This window comes from Centruroides sculpturatus, unplaced genomic scaffold, assembly GCF_000671375.1.
Source record: "Centruroides sculpturatus isolate CEXI.00-Female unplaced genomic scaffold, Cexi_2.0 scaffold391, whole genome shotgun sequence".
Taxonomy (NCBI): domain Eukaryota; kingdom Metazoa; phylum Arthropoda; class Arachnida; order Scorpiones; family Buthidae; genus Centruroides; species Centruroides sculpturatus.
The window spans coordinates 339459-363490 of NW_019384657.1; the positions used below are offsets into that span (position 1 = coordinate 339459).

The 24032-nt window shown below is 27.9% G+C and overlaps 1 protein-coding gene and 2 long non-coding RNA genes across 3 annotated transcripts in view; 2 read left to right on the top strand and 1 right to left on the bottom strand.

Annotated features, from left to right (window-relative positions):
- The first annotated feature begins 8461 nt into the window (after window positions 1–8461).
- LOC111626468 lies at window positions 8462–10140 on the top strand. The gene is made up of 2 exons (XR_002756884.1): window positions 8462–9752; window positions 9834–10140. It is a non-coding gene; the product is annotated as an uncharacterized LOC111626468 (long non-coding RNA).
- Window positions 10141–13362: 3222 nt separating this feature from the next.
- Window positions 13363–24032, bottom strand: part of LOC111626475 (interleukin enhancer-binding factor 2 homolog) — a 47549-nt gene continuing 36879 nt past the window's right edge. Inside the window, exons 8-11 of the mRNA XM_023369851.1 lie at window positions 23465–23526; window positions 23242–23356; window positions 19761–19851; window positions 13363–13665 (exon numbers count right to left, since the gene is read on the bottom strand). Coding sequence (XP_023225619.1) covers window positions 13508–13665; window positions 19761–19851; window positions 23242–23356; window positions 23465–23526 — 426 coding nt within the window. The 3' untranslated portion in view covers window positions 13363–13507. The remainder of the gene's footprint in view (window positions 13666–19760; window positions 19852–23241; window positions 23357–23464; window positions 23527–24032) is intronic.
- LOC111626469 lies at window positions 16383–18008 on the top strand. The gene is made up of 2 exons (XR_002756885.1): window positions 16383–17620; window positions 17702–18008. It is a non-coding gene; the product is annotated as an uncharacterized LOC111626469 (long non-coding RNA).

The following is a 24032-nucleotide window of genomic DNA, read 5'->3' on the forward strand; positions in this document are numbered from 1 at the left end:
AAAAAGCTAATGCCATCTTCTAGCTGGACTTCGCCAGTGCTCATTACGTCAAATCCACTGTATTTTTCGCTACTTATGTTAGTTTCTTATCAATTTCTCATTAATAATCTGTAAGCATGTTTAATGGGACATTCTATATTAACTACATTTAATTTATGAGATGTAATTCTCAAGTTCATATTCGTATGATTTTCTTTGTATTTGAATACAAAATATTGATGAACGAAAACAGAAAAGAAAAACCGTAAAGTAATTAGCTGTATTAAACAGCGCAAACTACACAGTTTCATTATTAAAACTACTGGTGTCAAGTTTATTTTAAATTTTTTTAACCAGAGATATTAAAAAATTATTTATACACTTTTATTTATTTATAAATAGTTTAACTTTTTACTTTAAATATTTGTACTGGTTTGGTGAAAAACTCGAGCACTGTCGACTTCGTATGGTTCTATTATATTAGGAAGCGTACAATCTGTATGTTTTCTCACAGAAACAGAATATACATATTACATTTGTTGTTGCCAAAATAACCTAATATCCCAATAGTAATAGTTCCAGTGTTTCATCTTTATACAAAAAAAATATAAATATGGTTCCTAAGAATGAGATAAACAACATTGATTAATTAATGAGATATAGAGAATTCATGCAGTTTAGAATTTTAATTCTTTAATTGGTGTTTTATGAAAGAAATTAAACTTGATTTTTATACAGTATAAAAAAATTAAAGGGGTATCTCATTGATACAAAATAATTCTCATATTTCAATGGAATGGTTATCAAATTACCTTATTTTACAGCATCTAAGATATTTCAACACAGAATATTTAGGGAAAAAGTAATTAGTATATTTGAGGCATTCGACCCCATTTTTTAAACTGCATTCTGGCCAAAAGAGTAAAATTAGAATGCGTACTGTTTTATTAGAACGCAAAAAGAGGAGTTTAAAAGGTCATTTACAATTAATAAAATATTCACCATGAATACATGCAAAAGCTGCTTAGCTACAGCAAAAAATTAATATGTTTAATTAAACATTATTATTTTATTCAAGAGTTGGACTAAATACAAGTTACTTACAGCCTACCGAAGGCTGTTTGGGTAATTCATTAGACTACCAAAGATCACAACTTCACATATAATATGCAAGGCAATTTTTGAATTTTTTTAGACAACAGTATCGTCTTAATGTCGTAAAATCATAAATACAAGTTTTAAGTTAGGTTATTGAATACAGAAATTATTAAATCATCGAGAGAGAAAACTTAGAATGATAGTTTATTCGACCTTTAATTAGACAGGAGGTAAAATATTGCCTTATTCCATTCTAGAAATTAGCTCATTAAGCATGTATAAGCTACAATCAAAATCGCGTAAAGAATCGACTCCGGTTTTAGCTAAAACATTAGATACCAAGCAGAATAGATCACTATGTTGTGTCGGTTATATGCTAGTTAAAACAATGTTGCATTGTTATATTTGTTATTTAATTAGCTGAAATTGTTTTGACTGGCTTGACAAAACTTCAAATCTTTATCATCTTTATAAACAAATTACCATCGGTAATTCGTTTATAAAGATAATAAATGTAATTTTTAACATTAAAATAATATGTATTTATGTTTTGTTAATCTTAATTGAATTATATACATATATTTCTAAAATTAAGTGCACCTTTTAAAAATTTTATACTTTAACAATCCTACTAATATTTTATACTTTAATGTCATTATTTATTTATTTCTGAAGATACAAGTATACGATAATGAATTTTTAATAAACTGATGAATATTTTTACTGTTAATAATTTTTGTTATTGATTCAATGTTTTTATAACCACAATTTTCGAAAAGTCATTTTCCTTTAGTAAAATAATTTATCCAACATCTTAAGAATTTTTATTTCACAGGATAAAATACAGAATTAATGAATAATAGATTTTTGTCATAATTTACATACAATGCTTTTATGTTGTATTTTCTAATGCTTTTCTAATTTGTTTTGTTGCATTATTTATTTTATTAATACTTGCTTCTTATTTTTACACCATCAAACAACTTACATTTAAACATTACTATACTAGAATATTTATTTGTATTGTTTCTATTGTATAATTTGGAATTTAAGTCAAAGCTCCTTACATAAAATAAAGTTTGATAAATAACTAAACTGATATTATTCCTAAGAGGAAAAGATTTTTATTTTTACTATTATTATTATTAATAAATTATAGACTACATTTTTTTTATAGTAATGTGATAATGACTAAATAAAATATAATTTAAAAAATTAACTGAGTTTATTTATAAAATAAATAATTATGATTTCTTACAAAATTTGTAACAATAAAAATATTAAGGAAACAAAATACTGTATAATAATTAATTGAAATGTTATTTATTACTACAGCTAAAATTAGTCAATGTTTGCCTTTTAATACAAGCAAAAAAATTAAAATTAATAAATTCTAAAAAATTTTTCTTTAAAAAAACCTTTAAGAAATACAAGTGAATTCACTTTTTTTTTTTTGAAAATGGATAAAAATAGAAAAATAAAGTAAGAAATAGTGAAAATGATTTTCTGGTCTTTCTCTGTTTTTACACTCTATCGAAGTCCGATTTAAAAAGTGAATTCACTTGTATTTCTTAAAGGTTTTTTTTAAAGAAAAATTTTTTAGAATTTATTAATTTTAATATTTGAATAATTGATCCCATTGTTTTATTATTTATTTAGCAAAAAAAATCTCTCAAAATTTTTAATTTGAGGAACATACTTATGTTTGTTGTACTAGATAAATATTTTATAAAAAGTAAGAAATTTAATTGTTACAGTCTTTAATTCCAAATAAATTTCAGTTTCTCCCACAGAAAATAATGGATTATTTTGATTATTATTGATATTAAAATCAAAGCCAGATTAATGTTATCAATAAGTGTGTTTTATTTTGTTTTCTAAAAATATTATTCTTTTTCTTAATCTTTGATATTTTCAGACGTAAAATAATGACATACCAAAAGTAATTAAACTGGAAAGAGAAAATTTATTAAACTAATTCAAAGTTTATAATTCTTTGAGCAATGTATTAGCAATAACACATTTGCACTTTCTTCTCCAAAAGCTTACATATGTTGTAATAATAATGACTTTAAAACTATTTTTTGCAAAGCTCTTCTGCCATGATTCATCAGCTTTGACTATTTCCAGAAAAATTACCATACTATTCTGTTTCTCTCTACAAATCATATAATAAAATCTCTAGACTAGATGGCTGAGTGGTCAGTGGCAACTTACCGCTCTGGGAGTCACAGGAATGTTAAATGACAATTATCATTTACTTCTTTCAATATTCACATTATATAGAATGAAGTTTGAAAAAGTTTTGAATTGAACTGTTTTGCTCCCAAATGTTTACATGTAGCATCCAGTCTTGTTCAGACAGTAGAATTAAAAGTCTATAATTAATTAGTGAATTACAAATTTTATAGTTCTTTGTATTCTGAATGTAACTTTTAAATCCTAAATATCAGCTGTTTTTATTTGTTAATGTTTATGAGAAATTTTCTCATATTGTGGCAATTTTAAATAATATTTAAGCACTACTTTGTAATATTAACTTTCCTCATAAAATTAATATAAAAATTTGTTATCAAGATGAGAAAAATTAATATTCTTACATAAAAATTAGCTGTCTTAGTGCTCTTAATAGACTAAATGGAGGCAGAGTTTCTGATATTGCCAGGTCTGTTAAACTAAATGTTTTTTAAAAACATATAGGATGTATTAAAACGTTGTTATAATGTATAAGTACAAATGAATTATTATTACTATTATAAGGTACATTGAATAATTTATATTCATTAGCCCCACCTTTTACCATACTCTATCCATAAATAGAAAAAAATGGTAATAAATTTTCCCCTTTAGGACAAATTTTTTGTTTATTAAATCAAGGGTATTTAATATCTGTATATCAAAGCAACAAATGATAAATACTGTTGATTATTTATTTATATTTATAAATTGACTTTGTGACGTGGATAGATGTTCATTACATTTATAAAAATCAAGATCAAAACAACTATGCAAAATATCTGTGTCTATTTATATACAAATCCAACTATAAAAAACCTAGGTAAATGTTCATGTCAGAATCATGGCATTATTTTTATTTTTTAGACATTATTATTATTAACATACCACTATAAATTGTGTATGTATATTTGAAAATGTAGTTTTTTAATCAACATTTTTAACATGAAAAAACATTTTTGTTATACATATTACAGATAGTTTATATATATATATACATAATTAATGATATTAATAAGTGGATTGATTGTGCTAGAACAAGAAGGCAATTTGTAACTTGATAGAAAATTAAATTATACAATAAAAGGTACTTTATACAATATTTAGAACCATATACCTTGTATAGTTTTTCAAATGAAAATTTTAAATTTTTTCGTAAGTTTTGTAGTACAGTGGTACCTCAGGATAAGAAATTATTCCGTTCCNCCCCCCCGCGTTGGAATTTCGAAAAATCCTTTCTTAGTGTGCGTTTCCATGACGTACCCTAACTGTGTACCAAATTTCACCTCTTTAGGTTAAGCGGTTTGCTCTGGGCGATGATGAATCAGTGAATGAATGAGTGAGTCAGTCAGGACAAGCAATTTTATATATTTAGATTTGTAAGTTTTATTCACTGCCATTTACTTTCTTTCCTTCACTTCTACCAACACTTTCACTGGATAGAGGTCGCTTGGTAAAATATCTATCCGAAGAGGTTTGGCTTTGCCTACTTTTTAAAATGTTTCTAAAATGACTTAGGCAAATGTCATTACTCCGAGCAGTAATACGGCCAGTGTGAACCTTTTCGGAATGTTTATTTTCAATAAAACCAGTCACTTTCCGATAATACCTCAAGATTTCCTTTATCGAGCAAGATCCTTCCACAACGAAGCAAACACGCGGACTGAGACTAATAAACAGAAGTGAATAAAAAATGCCGCTGCGAACTAATATAATGTCATATGGTGAGTTTTTGTTCATATCATGGAGCAAAAATATCTTCAAATTTCATATCGTATCCTGAAAATTTCATATGCTGGGGCATTCGTATCCTGAGGTATCACTGTATATTTATTAAATAAGCTTATCTGAATATATTTTGTATTTTGTTTTTCTTTAAGTATAATAAACATGGAAAATATAAAATTTGTAAATAAACACCCATCATTTTTTTGGAAACACAAAGCAAAGTAAAAATTATTTAATTGATCAATGCAGAAATGAATTGATACAATGTCTATGAATGATTGCAACACAATAAAAGTACATATATGAAATTAATATTTTATATTAATGAATTCAATTACAGAATTTATGTGTCTTGCATATCCATAGAATCATCAGCACCTTCTTGTTCCATATCCTCAGCTGTTTCTTCTCCATCTTTCTTGTCAGGAGGCTTTTCGTAAGCTTTGGTAAGTGGTGAAACAACAACACCATCCCAAACAGTCATATCATTTGCAATGTCAACTAAAAATAAATATTTAAATAAAAATACATTATATATATATTATATAAATGTTTATTGTAATAAAGGCAAGTCTTTTTACAGGAGACTTATCTCCTTTTTATATTTTAATACAAATATCACTGTATAATTTTACATACAGGAAGCATTACAATATATTTTAAGTAAACTGAACTGAAAATTTTATGAATAACTTATTAATTACTGTATATTTCTGCAGATAAGACGAGGTATAAATTTTCGTCAAAGTTTTATAGTTTTAGCATATATCTGTCCTATAAGATGAATCCCATCTATCAACGGCCTATGAATTTAGTTTAGATCAGCAATCATCATCTGGACAATAATACAGTATAGCGTATACAGAATTATGTCCTATTTGTAATTTTTCGAATGAACAAATTTTATTTTCTTGCATCTGGCAGTACTGCCTTGCTATTGTTGCAAACATTTGCACTGATTTGGGCATTTGGGTAATGGCCTTGACTATTCACAAAAACGTTGTATGGGCTATTCTATTTTGTGGACATACCCTACTCAATACTAGTAAATAATTATGGTTTTTCCGTTTTTTAATAATGATTTTAATTTATATAAATTTCAATCTAATTGTTTTTTGTATCTGTCCTATATGACGACCCCGGATTTTGGGGCTATTCACAAAAAGTCATATGGGCTATTCTATTTTGTGGACATACTCTACTCTCTACCAGTAAATAATTGCAGTTTGTCGGTTTTTTATAATGGTTTTAAATTTATATAAATTTCAATCTATTTTTTTTTGTATCTGCCCTATAAGATGACCCCGGATTTNGGTTTTTCCGTTTTTTAATAATGATTTTAATTTATATAAATTTCAATCTAATTTTTTTTGTATCTGTCCTATAAGTGCGAATTTTGGGGGGCTTTTTTTATGATTCAACTATCGTCTTATCTGCGGAAATATACAGTATGTCTGTTGTTTATATATCAACCAATCATTCTTGTTGCATTGATTGATTTACAAAATTTTAAATTGAGTGTTTTTACTGACAAATTATTCATAAAAAACTGGCACACAAATTGGAATTGTATACTAAACAATCAACTTGATACCTAAGTGCAAATTCATAATAAGAACTGTTTTTTCTGTTTTGTGCATTCTTTCCTGATGAGGGTCTCTGAAAGACCCCAAAACATTTGAACATTAAAATTTATTTGTTCATTATATGCTGGAATTCACACTTAGGTGTCAAGTTGTTTGCTTAAAAGTTAGCCAATATAAATTAAACAATGATATATTTAATACATTAATTTTTATGCCTTACTTCCATTTTGTTCTTTAACATTTAAAAAAAGTTATTTATGCTATACATTTGAAATCTTGACAAGCCAAGCCATTCAATTTCTGTCAGTAGTCTTGAGATTGATTTAATTGTAATATTTCAAAAATTTTATTGAACTGACATACCTTGGAGAATTTAGATGAATTACAGAAAATTCTTTTTCATTGTACCAATAACAGTTTTCTGTTGAGAAGGTAATATACACTGTTTATAAATAGTAAAAATTTATTTAATCTTAATTGTACTATCAACCTTTTTATGTTTATTCCTATGTTTATTGCCATATAGTTAGATTCTGAGAGAATTTTTAGAGAACTACATACTGTGGGTGAAAGACAGATTGAGCTAAAGAATTTTGATCATTACTTATTGATCAAGAAAATGCTACTTCTATCAGTAGAGTTTATTCATATTTCTAGTCATCTTCCAAATTTTCAAATAATTTATATGAAATGACAAAAGATTGTAAATAATGACAATCTTTGACAGTTAAAATTTAATATTTTTTCACTTTTTTACAATGTTTGAGCATTATTTGATGGAGAAATTTAATGTTTTCATCATTATTATAATTCAATCTGTAATAAAATTTAATTGATCTGTTTAGATAAAAAGGAAAAACCTGATATATATTTGTCTCACAATGAAGTGTGTAACCAAGTACTGTTCTTTCAACAATAAACAATCTACAAAGAAAAATTATAAGAAATCTTTCTAAATCATTCAAAAAAACATCTATATCCGATATTGGACTGACATAGTGTATTGACAAATTTATTAAAGAATTATACAACTTTATATGTAAGTTTAAATTAGAAATTTTCAATGAAAAATGTAAGTATATTAAATGATCCATTAACAGTTTAATTTTATCACTTAGTTTATTTATGACAATAAAAATTTCCATTCCAAGAAAATATTACTCCTAAATAATTAATTTTATTTACTATCATGAAAGGTTGACTATATAAATAAATCATCTCACTTTCTGATATTTTTCATATTGTTCCTAAATATAATTTTAGTTGTTGCTGTATTTATAGTCAAATGCAGAGTTTTCAAATAATTATGTAATACATTAATATCTCTCTGTAGCACAAGCTTTGTTGGAGAAAAAAGAACTAAATCATCAGCATACAGAATGTAATAATATGTTTTATCAAAAATTTGAATTCTCTGTTTCTTAAAAAAATTTTTTTTTACTAAATTATGATAAAGTACTCAGCAAATCACCAATCAGACAAATAACACCTTTTCCTTGCCGAGAAATATATTTATTTCAAAAACAAAAGTTTTCAGCCTGATTTATAGGCCATCCTCAGGTTTAGAATGAAATTGGAACTAAAGCATTCCATTAATAGAATACAAAATTCAAATTAAAAAATTAAATAACCAACAGAATAACATAAAAATAAACTAAAAAAATGTACATAGAAGTATTAAGAAATACTGATACTAACAAACAACATAACTCCTCTAACAAAATTACTATTTTAACTGATTAATAAACACAAAATAATTACTACATAATATTTCTACATTTATTCTAATATTACTACATATTTCATTTCCATACTTATGTAGTAATTTTTCTGTGTTTATTAAATTGTTTTCACTTTGATCCCTGAGTGTTTGTGCCCATTACTGGTCTGATAAGCCCACACTATTATCTGCCTCACAGTTGTTAATAATTTAATTAATATATCTTTTTTAATTTTTATATGCTGAGTATAGATGAGTTAAGGAGATAGAGTTCCTTGATTAAAAATAAATTCAGGAAATTCTTCTTTACCATATACTATATTAACTTTGTATGTAGAAAATAATTTCAAAATTGAAACTGAAAATTTTTCTTCCAGATACTTTCTAAATTATTCTGATTTAACTAATGTTTGAACATGAAGTGAATCAAATACAGCAAAAACTTTCTTGTGCTTTTTAAGATGTAGTTGTATTATTGACAGTAGAAAAAATATTGTCATCTTAGTATCTTTGTTTTTAGTATACATAAATTAAAAATTAGATATCAAATTTGTCTTAGACAGCCATTTTTGAAATATATTTGCAAGTATGGATGTAAAACATTTTCAAATAGTTGATAGTAAATCAACTGGTTGATAATTTTCAAGGTCATTTTTATCTCCTATTTTTTAATAAATCATATATCAAACAAATGTAGTCAAAATCTGATATTAAGAACAAATCTTTTTAAATTTATTTATTTATTTTTGCTCAGGACGGCTTGAGGTAATCCAAGACTTATGGAGTTGTGCAGTGTGCTACATTAAAGTGTCCAGGTGAACATTTTGAGTTACCTAAATATGTCGTCCTGGACCTTTTGAGGCATGACACTGGAATACCTGAGAGTCAACTAGGGTTGTATTACTGGACATATCAAATGAATGAAAGGCCAGATTATCAAGACTGTACTATATTATCAAAATAAAAAACAGGTATGACTTACCAACATAAAAAAATTAAACATTTAAATTATATAATAATGTAATAAACAATCATTAGTATAATAAAAAGTTTATGAATAGTTAGGGAGAGCTGTTTTGCAGGAGACTGGATATGTTTTTAGCACATCAAACTATAATTTCTGGCAGCAAACATTGTGGTGGTGGTGGTGGTGGCACAACTTGGCATGCATTATTTCAGAAGTGTGATTTTCAACTTTCTGGTCATCATTACATTTAAACAAAACAGTAAAAAATTTATACTGTATATAATAAATTAAATTACTAGTAAATTAAAACAAATATATTGATATTTTTATAAGTTGACATCTGAATAAAAATGAAATGAATTGAAACTGAGGTGTCCACAACCCCAATCTAATGAACATGACCTGATGTAAGAAAAGAAGTTGGGGATTCAAATCCCAGGTAGTGAAAATAAGAATTATTCATACTTAGAAAAGAGAAACATTATCATTACATTTTTACTCCCCCATTGCTATATTCTAGCATTGTATAGATGGATGGCCAGATGGCAGAGGCATTAAAGACATCAACCTACTACTCTGGGCTTTCCAAGATTAAATTGGGACAATCAAAAACCTCCAAGAATTTTTCAGGGGTGATCTATCCCAGATATATCAGGCCCTGTCCCTCGTCATCCAGCCACCATATTGTGAGTTTTGTCAGATCCACAATGACTTGATATAAAAGTCTTCCAATGCCACAGGACAAAGAAAGCAAAAGAGTAAAAAATGAAAAAAGAAAGTATTGTGTAAAAAGTTGCTCTTAAAATTAAATGTTGTTTTGTGATTAAGTGTATTATCTCTCTATTTCCAATTTCCAAATGAAAAATCTTCATTTACAAAGACTAATCAAAGAACAGGATACCATTTGTCTGTTCTACATGGGATTAAAGCTCTCATAAAATAATAAATTCAAAATAAAAAAAATTCTGAAGCCCCATCAATTTTATATAGGACATAGAATGTTTCTCACTCTGTTCTTAGTTATTTGGTCAATCTGCTCAAAATTATTATTGGACTCTGAGAAAACTATAGACTACCATTAAACCTGGACATCTTACCCTTCTCTTGATTTCATCCCCCTTATTAACTCCTAAACCCTTTGTCTAATCTGCATAAAATTTTTCATACTTATTCTCTGGGACTCAACGAAAATATAGACTCTCATGAAATCTGGACACCCACCCATTCTTCTCCTGNTTTTTTTAAAGAAAAATTTTTTAGAATTTATTAATTTTAATATTTGAATAACCGATCCCATTGTTTTATTATTTATTTAGCAAAAAAAATCTCTCAAAATTTTTAATTTGAGGAACATACTTATGTTTGTTGTACTAGATAAATATTTTATAAAAAGTAAGAAATTTAATTGTTACAGTCTTTAATTCCAAATAAATTTCAGTTTCTCCCACAGAAAATAATGGATTATTTTGATTATTATTGATATTAAAATCAAAGCCAGATTAATGTTATCAATAAGTGTGTTTTATTTTGTTTTCTAAAAATATTATTCTTTTTCTTAATCTTTGATATTTTCAGACGTAAAATAATGACATACCAAAAGTAATTAAACTGGAAAGAGAAAATTTATTAAACTAATTCAAAGTTTATAATTCTTTGAGCAATGTATTAGCAATAACACATTTGCACTTTCTTCTCCAAAAGCTTACATATGTTGTAATAATAATGACTTTAAAACTATTTTTTGCAAAGCTCTTCTGCCATGATTCATCAGCTTTGACTATTTCCAGAAAAATTACCATACTATTCTGTTTCTCTCTACAAATCATATAATAAAATCTCTAGACTAGATGGCTGAGTGGTCAGTGGCAACTTACCGCTCTGGGAGTCACAGGAATGTTAAATGACAATTATCATTTACTTCTTTCAATATTCACATTATATAGAATGAAGTTTGAAAAAGTTTTGAATTGAACTGTTTTGCTCCCAAATGTTTACATGTAGCATCCAGTCTTGTTCAGACAGTAGAATTAAAAGTCTATAATTAATTAGTGAATTACAAATTTTATAGTTCTTTGTATTCTGAATGTAACTTTTAAATCCTAAATATCAGCTGTTTTTATTTGTTAATGTTTATGAGAAATTTTCTCATATTGTGGCAATTTTAAATAATATTTAAGCACTACTTTGTAATATTAACTTTCCTCATAAAATTAATATAAAAATTTGTTATCAAGATGAGAAAAATTAATATTCTTACATAAAAATTAGCTGTCTTAGTGCTCTTAATAGACTAAATGGAGGCAGAGTTTCTGATATTGCCAGGTCTGTTAAACTAAATGTTTTTTAAAAACATATAGGATGTATTAAAACGTTGTTATAATGTATAAGTACAAATGAATTATTATTACTATTATAAGGTACATTGAATAATTTATATTCATTAGCCCCACCTTTTACCATACTCTATCCATAAATAGAAAAAAATGGTAATAAATTTTCCCCTTTAGGACAAATTTTTTGTTTATTAAATCAAGGGTATTTAATATCTGTATATCAAAGCAACAAATGATAAATACTGTTGATTATTTATTTATATTTATAAATTGACTTTGTGACGTGGATAGATGTTCATTACATTTATAAAAATCAAGATCAAAACAACTATGCAAAATATCTGTGTCTATTTATATACAAATCCAACTATAAAAAACCTAGGTAAATGTTCATGTCAGAATCATGGCATTATTTTTATTTTTTAGACATTATTATTATTAACATACCACTATAAATTGTGTATGTATATTTGAAAATGTAGTTTTTTAATCAACATTTTTAACATGAAAAAACATTTTTGTTATACATATTACAGATAGTTTATATATATATATACATAATTAATGATATTAATAAGTGGATTGATTGTGCTAGAACAAGAAGGCAATTTGTAACTTGATAGAAAATTAAATTATACAATAAAAGGTACTTTATACAATATTTAGAACCATATACCTTGTATAGTTTTTCAAATGAAAATTTTAAATTTTTTCGTAAGTTTTGTAGTACAGTGGTACCTCAGGATAAGAAATTAATCCGTTCCGAAACTGAGATCGTATAATATCATGAAAATGTCGTAAGGTGAATCATTTTTCCCCATATGATTACATGTAAAACCAAATAATTTGTTCCAACACGAAAAACATACTCAAATTAAAGCTAAGTAGTACATTAAAAAATAATAACTATAGTAAGAAAAACACTAAAAAATGTGTTTTGTAGTTGTAAAAGTATAAATAACCATAATAGAATAATAATTACAAAAAAATGTAGTTTTATTTGCACTTTACCTTTGAGGATAGTCCACGGTGGAGGAGTAAATCGATGGCGGAAGAGAGGGAGAAGGAAAATGATACTAAAACTTAACTTACATAACATAATGTAACAATAACTTAAAAATAACTTAGAAAAGATTAAAAAAATTAGTGTTGTTTTATATATATTTTTTAAAACTTTTATTCACTTCTTTTCGCTTTCTTTCCTTCACTTCCACCAGCACTTTCACTGGATGGAGGTCGCGTGGTAAAATATCTATCCAAAGAGGTTTGGCTTTGCCTACTTTTTAAAATGTTTCTAAAATGACTTAGGCAAATGTCATTACTCCGAGCAGTAATACGGCCAGTGTGAACCTTTTCGGGATGTTTATTTTCAATAAAACCAGTCACTTTCCGATAATACCTCAAGATTTCCTTTATCGAGCAAGATCCTTCCACAACGAAGCAAACACGCGGACTGAGACTAATAAACAGAAGTGAATAAAAAATGCCGCTGCGAACTAATATAATGTCATATGGTGAGTTTTTGTTCATATCATGGAGCAAAAATATCTTCAAATTTCATATCGTATCCTGAAAATTTCATATGCTGGGGCATTCGTATCCTGAGGTATCACTGTATATTTATTAAATAAGCTTATCTGAATATATTTTGTATTTTGTTTTTCTTTAAGTATAATAAACATGGAAAATATAAAATTTGTAAATAAACACCCATCATTTTTTTGGAAACACAAAGCAAAGTAAAAATTATTTAATTGATCAATGCAGAAATGAATTGATACAATGTCTATGAATGATTGCAACACAATAAAAGTACATATATGAAATTAATATTTTATATTAATGAATTCAATTACAGAATTTATGTGTCTTGCATATCCATAGAATCATCAGCACCTTCTTGTTCCATATCCTCAGCTGTTTCTTCTCCATCTTTCTTGTCAGGAGGCTTTTCGTAAGCTTTGGTAAGTGGTGAAACAACAACACCATCCCAAACAGTCATATCATTTGCAATGTCAACTAAAAATAAATATTTAAATAAAAATACATTATATATATATTATATAAATGTTTATTGTAATAAAGGCAAGTCTTTTTACAGGAGACTTATCTCCTTTTTATATTTTAATACAAATATCACTGTATAATTTTACATACAGGAAGCATTACAATATATTTTAAGTAAACTGAACTGAAAATTTTATGAATAACTTATTAATTACTGTATATTTCTGCAGATAAGACGAGGTATAAATTTTCGTCAAAGTTTTATAGTTTTAGCATATATCTGTCCTATAAGATGAATCCCATCTATCAACGGCCTATGAATTTAGTTTAGATCAGCAATCATCATCTGGACAATAATACAGTATAGCGTATACAGAATTATGTCCTATTTGTAATTTTTCGAATGAACAAATTTTATTTTCTTGCATCTGGCAGTACTGCCTTGCTATTGTTGCAAACATTTGCACTGATTTGGGCATTTGGGTAATGGCCTTGACTATTCACAAAAACGTTGTATGGGCTATTCTATTTTGTGGACATACCCTACTCAATACTAGTAAATAATTATGGTTTTTCCGTTTTTTAATAATGATTTTAATTTATATAAATTTCAATCTAATTTTTTTTGTATCTGTCCTATAAGTGCGAATTTTGGGGGGCTTTTTTTATGATTCAACTATCGTCTTATCTGCGGAAATATACAGTATGTCTGTTGTTTATATATCAACCAATCATTCTTGTTGCATTGATTGATTTACAAAATTTTAAATTGAGTGTTTTTACTGACAAATTATTCATAAAAAACTGGCACACAAATTGGAATTGTATACTAAACAATCAACTTGATACCTAAGTGCAAATTCATAATAAGAACTGTTTTTTCTGTTTTGTGCATTCTTTCCTGATGAGGGTCTCTGAAAGACCCCAAAACATTTGAACATTAAAATTTATTTGTTCATTATATGCTGGAATTCACACTTAGGTGTCAAGTTGTTTGCTTAAAAGTTAGCCAATATAAATTAAACAATGATATATTTAATACATTAATTTTTATGCCTTACTTCCATTTTGTTCTTTAACATTTAAAAAAAGTTATTTATGCTATACATTTGAAATCTTGACAAGCCAAGCCATTCAATTTCTGTCAGTAGTCTTGAGATTGATTTAATTGTAATATTTCAAAAATTTTATTGAACTGACATACCTTAGAGAATTTAGATGAATTACAGAAAATTCTTTTTCATTGTACCAATAACAGTTTTCTGTTGAGAAGGTAATATACACTGTTTATAAATAGTAAAAATTTATTTAATCTTAATTGTACTATCAACCTTTTTATGTTTATTCCTATGTTTATTGCCATATAGTTAGATTCTGAGAGAATTTTTAGAGAACTACATACTGTGGGTGAAAGACAGATTGAGCTAAAGAATTTTGATCATTACTTATTGATCAAGAAAATGCTACTTCTATCAGTAGAGTTTATTCATATTTCTAGTCATCTTCCAAATTTTCAAATAATTTATATGAAATGACAAAAGATTGTAAATAATGACAATCTTTGACAGTTAAAATTTAATATTTTTTCACTTTTTTACAATGTTTGAGCATTATTTGATGGAGAAATTTAATGTTTTCATCATTATTATAATTCAATCTGTAATAAAATTTAATTGATCTGTTTAGATAAAAAGGAAAAACCTGATATATATTTGTCTCACAATGAAGTGTGTAACCAAGTACTGTTCTTTCAACAATAAACAATCTACAAAGAAAAATTATAAGAAATCTTTCTAAATCATTCAAAAAAACATCTATATCCGATATTGGACTGACATAGTGTATTGACAAATTTATTAAAGAATTATACAACTTTATATGTAAGTTTAAATTAGAAATTTTCAATGAAAAATGTAAGTATATTAAATGATCCATTAACAGTTTAATTTTATCACTTAGTTTATTTATGACAATAAAAATTTCCATTCCAAGAAAATATTACTCCTAAATAATTAATTTTATTTACTATCATGAAAGGTTGACTATATAAATAAATCATCTCACTTTCTGATATTTTTCATATTGTTCCTAAATATAATTTTAGTTGTTGCTGTATTTATAGTCAAATGCAGAGTTTTCAAATAATTATGTAATACATTAATATCTCTCTGTAGCACAAGCTTTGTTGGAGAAAAAAGAACTAAATCATCAGCATACAGAATGTAATAATATGTTTTATCAAAAATTTGAATTCTCTGTTTCTTAAAAAAATTTTTTTTTACTAAATTATGATAAAGTACTCAGCAAATCACCAATCAGACAAATAACACCTTTTCCTTGCCGAGAAATATATTTATTTCAAAAACAAAAGTTTTCAGCCTGATTTATAGGCCATCCTCAGGTTTAGAATGAAATTGGAACTAAAGCATTCCATTAATAGAATACAAAATTCAAATTAAAAAATTAAATAACCAACAGAATAACATAAAAATAAACTAAAAAAATGTACATAGAAGTATTAAGAAATACTGATACTAACAAACAACATAACTCCTCTAACAAAATTACTATTTTAACTGATTAATAAACACAAAATAATTACTACATAATATTTCTACATTTATTCTAATATTACTACATATTTCATTTCCATACTTATGTAGTAATTTTTCTGTGTTTATTAAATTGTTTTCACTTTGATCCCTGAGTGTTTGTGCCCATTACTGGTCTGATAAGCCCACACTATTATCTGCCTCACAGTTGTTAATAATTTAATTAATATATCTTTTTTAATTTTTATATGCTGAGTATAGATGAGTTAAGGAGATAGAGTTCCTTGATTAAAAATAAATTCAGGAAATTCTTCTTTACCATATACTATATTAACTTTGTATGTAGAAAATAATTTCAAAATTGAAACTGAAAATTTTTCTTCCAGATACTTTCTAAATTATTCTGATTTAACTAATGTTTGAACATGAAGTGAATCAAATACAGCAAAAACTTTCTTGTGCTTTTTAAGATGTAGTTGTATTATTGACAGTAGAAAAAATATTGTCATCTTAGTATCTTTGTTTTTAGTATACATAAATTAAAAATTAGATATCAAATTTGTCTTAGACAGCCATTTTTGAAATATATTTGCAAGTATGGATGTAAAACATTTTCAAATAGTTGATAGTAAATCAACTGGTTGATAATTTTCAAGGTCATTTTTATCTCCTATTTTTTAATAAATCATATATCAAACAAATGTAGTCAAAATCTGATATTAAGAACAAATCTTTTTAAATTTATTTATTTATTTTTGCTCAGGACGGCTTGAGGTAATCCAAGACTTATGGAGTTGTGCAGTGTGCTACATTAAAGTGTCCAGGTGAACATTTTGAGTTACCTAAATATGTCGTCCTGGACCTTTTGAGGCATGACACTGGAATACCTGAGAGTCAACTAGGGTTGTATTACTGGACATATCAAATGAATGAAAGGCCAGATTATCAAGACTGTACTATATTATCAAAATAAAAAACAGGTATGACTTACCAACATAAAAAAATTAAACATTTAAATTATATAATAATGTAATAAACAATCATTAGTATAATAAAAAGTTTATGAATAGTTAGGGAGAGCTGTTTTGCAGGAGACTGGATATGTTTTTAGCACATCAAACTATAATTTCTGGCAGCAAACATTGTGGTGGTGGTGGTGGTGGCACAACTTGGCATGCATTATTTCAGAAGTGTGATTTTCAACTTTCTGGTCATCATTACATTTAAACAAAACAGTAAAAAATTTATACTGTATATAATAAATTAAATTACTAGTAAATTAAAACAAATATATTGATATTTTTATAAGTTGACATCTGAATAAAAATGAAATGAATTGAAACTGAGGTGTCCACAACCCCAATCTAATGAACATGACCTGATGTAAGAAAAGAAGTTGGGGATTCAAATCCCAGGTAGTGAAAATAAGAATTATTCATACTTAGAAAAGAGAAACATTATCATTACATTTTTACTCCCCCATTGCTATATTCTAGCATTGTATAGATGGATGGCCAGATGGCAGAGGCATTAAAGACATCAACCTACTACTCTGGGCTTTCCAAGATTAAATTGGGACAATCAAAAACCTCCAAGAATTTTTCAGGGGTGATCTATCCCAGATATATCAGGCCCTGTCCCTCGTCATCCAGCCACCATATTGTGAGTTTTGTCAGATCCACAATGACTTGATATAAAAGTCTTCCAATGCCACAGGACAAAGAAAGCAAAAGAGTAAAAAATGAAAAAAGAAAGTATTGTGTAAAAAGTTGCTCTTAAAATTAAATGTTGTTTTGTGATTAAGTGTATTATCTCTCTATTTCCAATTTCCAAATGAAAAATCTTCATTTACAAAGACTAATCAAAGAACAGGATACCATTTGTCTGTTCTACATGGGATTAAAGCTCTCATAAAATAATAAATTCAAAATAAAAAAAATTCTGAAGCCCCATCAATTTTATATAGGACATAGAATGTTTCTCACTCTGTTCTTAGTTATTTGGTCAATCTGCTCAAAATTATTATTGGACTCTGAGAAAACTATAGACTACCATTAAACCTGGACATCTTACCCTTCTCTTGATTTCATCCCCCTTATTAACTCCTAAACCCTTTGTCTAATCTGCATAAAATTTTTCATACTTATTCTCTGGGACTCAACGAAAATATAGACTCTCATGAAATCTGGACACCCACCCATTCTTCTCCTGATTTGATCTCCTTGAAACTTTGTGATAAACATAACAGTAGGCTAAAATAACCAAATCTGAAATATGGTTTTCATTTTAACATTTATCATTATTACTTTTTGGCTAGCCAATGCAAGACATACTGTTAGTTACTAATAAAACAAATGATTACAAACTGAACTAAAAATATAAATTTTAAAAATATCTTAATAAATTTAAACTACTCAAAACATTTGATTATTCCTAAAAACTCATAGAATATTTTCATTTAGTTCAAGTTCAAATCCAGATAAAGAATTCATCATACTGTGGAAAACCGTATTCATAAAAGTACAGAATAAAGAACACATTAGTAGTTCCAACTGGAACCATCTCAACACTTGGTGTGGAACTGTTCCTAGTAGTTGCCTGGAATGGTTCTGATTTGGAACTATCCACCTCTAGTTTTCAGACAAAAAGTGTATCAGGCATTTTATGCATTATAAGTTTGGAAAGGATATAATGCATACAAACAGTAAAATTTGTAATGTATATGGGAAATATGCTCCTAAACTTCAAACATTTAAAATGTGGCTGAAAAAATTTCATTTGGAAAATTTTGAACTAAAGAATACAAAACATAAGGGGTGCCCAAAAGCTGTTGATGAAAATTTCAGGAAGAAATTGTTAAAAATTTATTAAAAAAAAAAAGTACTGAAAACATACAAGATTAATGCAAGAGCCAGAACAAGCAACAACTTGGGTGCATTGCATTTATGTATCAGAGCACATTTTTCCATTGCACATGCAATTTGAACTTTGAAACACTCTAAGTACAAGGTATCACTGTATTCTATTATATTTATGCCAGTGACTAGGCTTTCAAAGATCAGCAGTGCCATAAGTGAAAAAATAATGGTGGTAGCAGCAGCAGGCACTGCACATGTCTAGTTTTTAGTGATGGACAGTCAGTGAACAATGTTGCAAGATCTGGCAATTTATTGCCATATTTGGCAATATTTCAAGTCTGTTGGGAATTTAGCAGTGATTTTTCAATTTCATAAATTTTCTATACCATTGTAAATTTATTCAATGTTTGTTAGTATTTTTCTTAAAAATAGGGCTGGAATTGTACCAAACTTCACAATTACAATTGCCTAGGACCCAGATATGAAAGAAATCTATAAATTGATTTGTAAACTTTTATTTCTTTATATTGAATTTAAACAGTTAGTAAACAAAGTGAATATTCTCTAAACCAATGTTTCATACTTTCATTTATTACCAACATCTGTAGAATATGTATAGAAAAAAGTACTGGTATTGAATTGGATCTAGCAACAAAATTAAGTATCATACCATCTCTAATACAAATTATGTACTTACTATTTCCTGTATCTTCCAATCCCAATATCTGCTTATAACCACCATGGACAAATACTCTTAATAAAGTTTGTGCAGTAAGACAAACCAAATCCTGAAAGAGAAGTTTTAATTCTTTTAATTAAATTAATTAAGAAAAAGAACTTTATAATAAATTTGGCAATATTGATTTTTAACTTAACTATTGGTTTGTTTGGAAAGTTCATAGCGATTTTTAAGAGAAATAAAAGAAACTGTTTTAAAACTAAAAATATATTTTTATTCCATTACATATGTGCCTTTGTTTTTAATGATGCGTTGCCATCTATGGGGGAGCTTTATGATACTCTCTTCGTAAAACTTTCCAGTTTTTCCCGCAAAAACTGATCCACGTGGTTTTTGCAGGCTTCCAAAGTGTCAAAGTTTTTATCATGAAGGGAATTTTGCAGAGAATGGAACAAATAGTAGTCAATGGAGCAAGGTCAGGTGACTATGGGGGGTGAGGTAAAACATTCCAACCTAGTTCCAATAATTTTTAGCGTGTTCGTAAAGACGTGTGCGGGCATTATTTTGGTGAAACACAATGCCTTTTCTATTAGCCAGTTCCAGATGTTTTTCTTTAATTGCCATGTTCAGCTTGTCCAATTGGGAACATTATTTATTAGAATCAATTGTTTGATTCTGTGGAAGCAGCTCATAGTACAGGATTCCTTTCCAGTCCCGCCAGACTGTGAGCATGACCTTCTTTGGATGAAGACTGGCCTTTGGAGTTTTTAATGGTGGTTCAGTTTTCTTACTCCATGATCGTTTTTGGCTGATGTTATAAATGATCCATTTTTCATCACCTGTCACTAAACGCTTCAGAAAAGGGTCATTTTCATTTCGTCTTTCAAAAGAATCACAAATGGAGATGTGATCCAGTAAGTTCATTTCCGTTAAGTTGTGAGATATCCAAATGGCGCATCCAAACAATTCACATATCCAAGCTTCTTTAGATGTTGAAATATGGTACTGTTTGATAACTTCACCATGTCTGCAATTTCTGGAGTTGTATAATGAGGGTTTTCATCCAATAATGCTTTGATCTGGTCCTCTTCAATAACGGGAGGTCTTCCTGAGCGGGGAGCATCTCCAAGGCTGAAATCACCTGCTTTAAATTTTGCAAACCACTTTCGAACAATTGATTCTGCTACAGCACTCCCACCATAAACATCACATATCTTTTTTGCTGTTTGTACAGCATGTTCTCCTTTACGATAAAAAAAGAGAAACAAGTGTCGATAATGCACGTTGTTTGCATCCATTTTTGCAATGAGACAAATTAAACAATATTTGAATAATCTTAACATTTTTGTAATGGACATGTCTCAAGGTCATTTATTGTAATATTCATTGGTTTGTACAATTCTAATCATTTTCACGTCAATCAGTGTCTCAACTGTCGGCTATCAAAAATTGCTACAAACTTTCCGAACAACCCAATATATGAAAACTAACTTGTAAGATCTAATAATAAATAAATTGAAACTGATATTAAATGAAGATTGTCTATGAGTTCAATTTCATTCTGAAGTGGCATAAGATAATCATTGTTTTAAGCCATAAATAATTAGTTTGGTTGCAAAGTTAAAAAAAAATTTTTAATTTTTGAACATTTAGTTGTTTATAATGTATTTTTTAATTATGTTGTCCAGTATTGATTTTACTGCTGTTGCTTTGTTTTTGGTTGAATCATTATTATTATGATCAGTATCAAGATTACTATTTTTGATTTAAGACTGTCTTCCAATCTTAAATCAAATCATTTTTATAAAAATGTTTCAAAAATAGTCACATTGAAATATTTTTCATATCTGTCCTCCTCAAACATTTCTGTTACTAGTTCTTTAATATATAACAGAAATCTTGCAATATTTATTTTCAAGATAATTTTATCAGTGTGTCATAGCTGTTAAAAATGGTGCATGAATATCATATGTGTGAGATTTGAAAGGAAAGTAATTAAATTATTTAGTTATATGTTTTGACGATGACAATAGGATCTAGTCAAAGGTTGAGTAGAGAAAAAATTAACAAAGTGGAAAACCCACACATCCTATTTTTCCCGATATCTTGATAGATAAGACTGATCAAATACCTCTCCAATTTAACAATTATTACTAAGGTTGCAATCCCAAACACTGACCTTAGTCACTACCGGCCATTAATTTAGTATGCTTGACAGATGTTATCGGTTTTATGAGGTGGAATGAGTAACTATACCAGATAGAAAGAAGTAATAAATTTTTTGAAATGTTTGATTTCTGACAATTAACATAAACAACACCCAGACACAGATTGAACTTACAAGGGGACCTTATGGTCTCGGAAATTCAGTTCGGGATGAGATTTTGCAGGTTAGTAGTATAAAAAAAGAAGTTAGCCAGTAGGATCAAACCTAGATCACCCGCGTGGCAAACGAGTTCACTACAGACTCAGCCATTTCGCTGTGCTGACATAGTGTAAAATCGATCAGTATATAAGCTGCGCTGAAAACTTTAGAGCCCTTTTTCTTGGAATCTTCTGGCTAGTGCGCTTTACAATTCTTCTGGGTGGACACCCTTGAGGTATACTACTAACCTGCAAAGTCTCATCCCGAACTGAATTTCCGCGACCGTAAGGTCCCCTTGCTAGACCACCTTTGCATCAGAATCTCCCCAGTCAGCTCCCCTTCAGGAATAGTATAAAAAAAGGTTGCACCCACACCTCGGGGTGATCGTCATAAAGAAGCCTCCAAGCTGGTAACTCTATTCGAACCTCCTCCATGGACCTCTCAAGACTTGATTGCCACACCTTCCCCGACAACCTCCAGGGTCCACAATTGTCCCAACAATGCCGTATAACTGGACAGGATTTATCAGAGGTATTGTTTGTAGAATGTTTTGTAAACTCACTCTCTCTTGGGTTTTTGGGTTAATTAGAATATATAACATGTATTCGACTGCTTACTACAGATTGTTGCAAATATATCATTGCAACTTATAACACAATAATGCCATGTTTAGATATACTTGTAACCTTATGTATTCTAGTTTTAAGTTTGATATTAAATTTGTTATTTTGTTGAACCCTGTCTATTATTTGGAGAACAGACACCTACCAACTTACACATCTCCCTCCTACTTGATTTAAAAACCCTCCTAGCCATCCCCTGATGAGAAGCTGGTAATAAGGGATCAAGCTAACCTCTCGACCCCCTCGGTTCTCACATATGTATGAAATGTAAGTAATTAAATGTTAAATTCTTTGTATTTGCACAATTCACTAAAAGAAAGAAAGAAAGAAAAAAATTATTAGAATTTACTAATTCTGCCTTCAATAACCTCTTGGACATTAAAAATGATTCTTGAATTTTTGGACTCTTTTGAATTGTTAACACAACTGATACACACATTGCAAATTATTTTAAAATGAACTATATTATAGCTAGGAGTAAAGCAAGGTATTAAAAAAAATTAAATTTTACTTGTTGTTCTAAGGACATAACAGTATGAACTCTGATATTTCCATTTTCACAAGGATCTGGTATTCCAGCAGAACCAGGAAGAAATAAACCTGATGACATTAACTGGAAACATCGTCTAAATTCAAAAGCAAAAAATTAAAGATTTTAATAAACATAATAGATTTAGAAATGGATTTAATTATATTAATTAATTATTTATAATTGTTTACTTGTCAATTTTTACCTGAAAGCCAAATTCAGAGGAAGTGGTTGTCTACTTGGATGATGCATTATAGCATAATGTGCCTGTAATCAAATAATTAAAATTTTAGTAACAAGATTATTTCAAAGAAGTTAATTATGTTTTTAAACTGATTTTATTATAATTTTTTATTATCACAGAAACGGTTTTCAAAGAAATATCAGTTTTTCGAAAATATAAAACATCTATAATATGTGAGTTTAGATAATTTGACTGTCAAATAGAAAATTTATTTTTGAGTTTTGCCAATCAGCAGAATTGACAAAACTCTTTCATTTCATTATGCATAGCAAAAATGCTATGCATAATGAGAAACATACAAATCTTGAATACTCATTTACAACAGATTTGAGGGATTACATTTTAAATTATGTGCTGGTGAAATAGTTTATTCCTTGCAAGTAAACATTTTTTTTATCACTCTAAATCAGTGATTTTCAAATTTTTAACATCTAAAAAAATCCTCATGCCTGAGATATTATTTTTGTGGAACCCCAAGCAATGATGTTTAACCTTTTAATGGTAGATTTATCAGTGGTTCCCTCTTCTC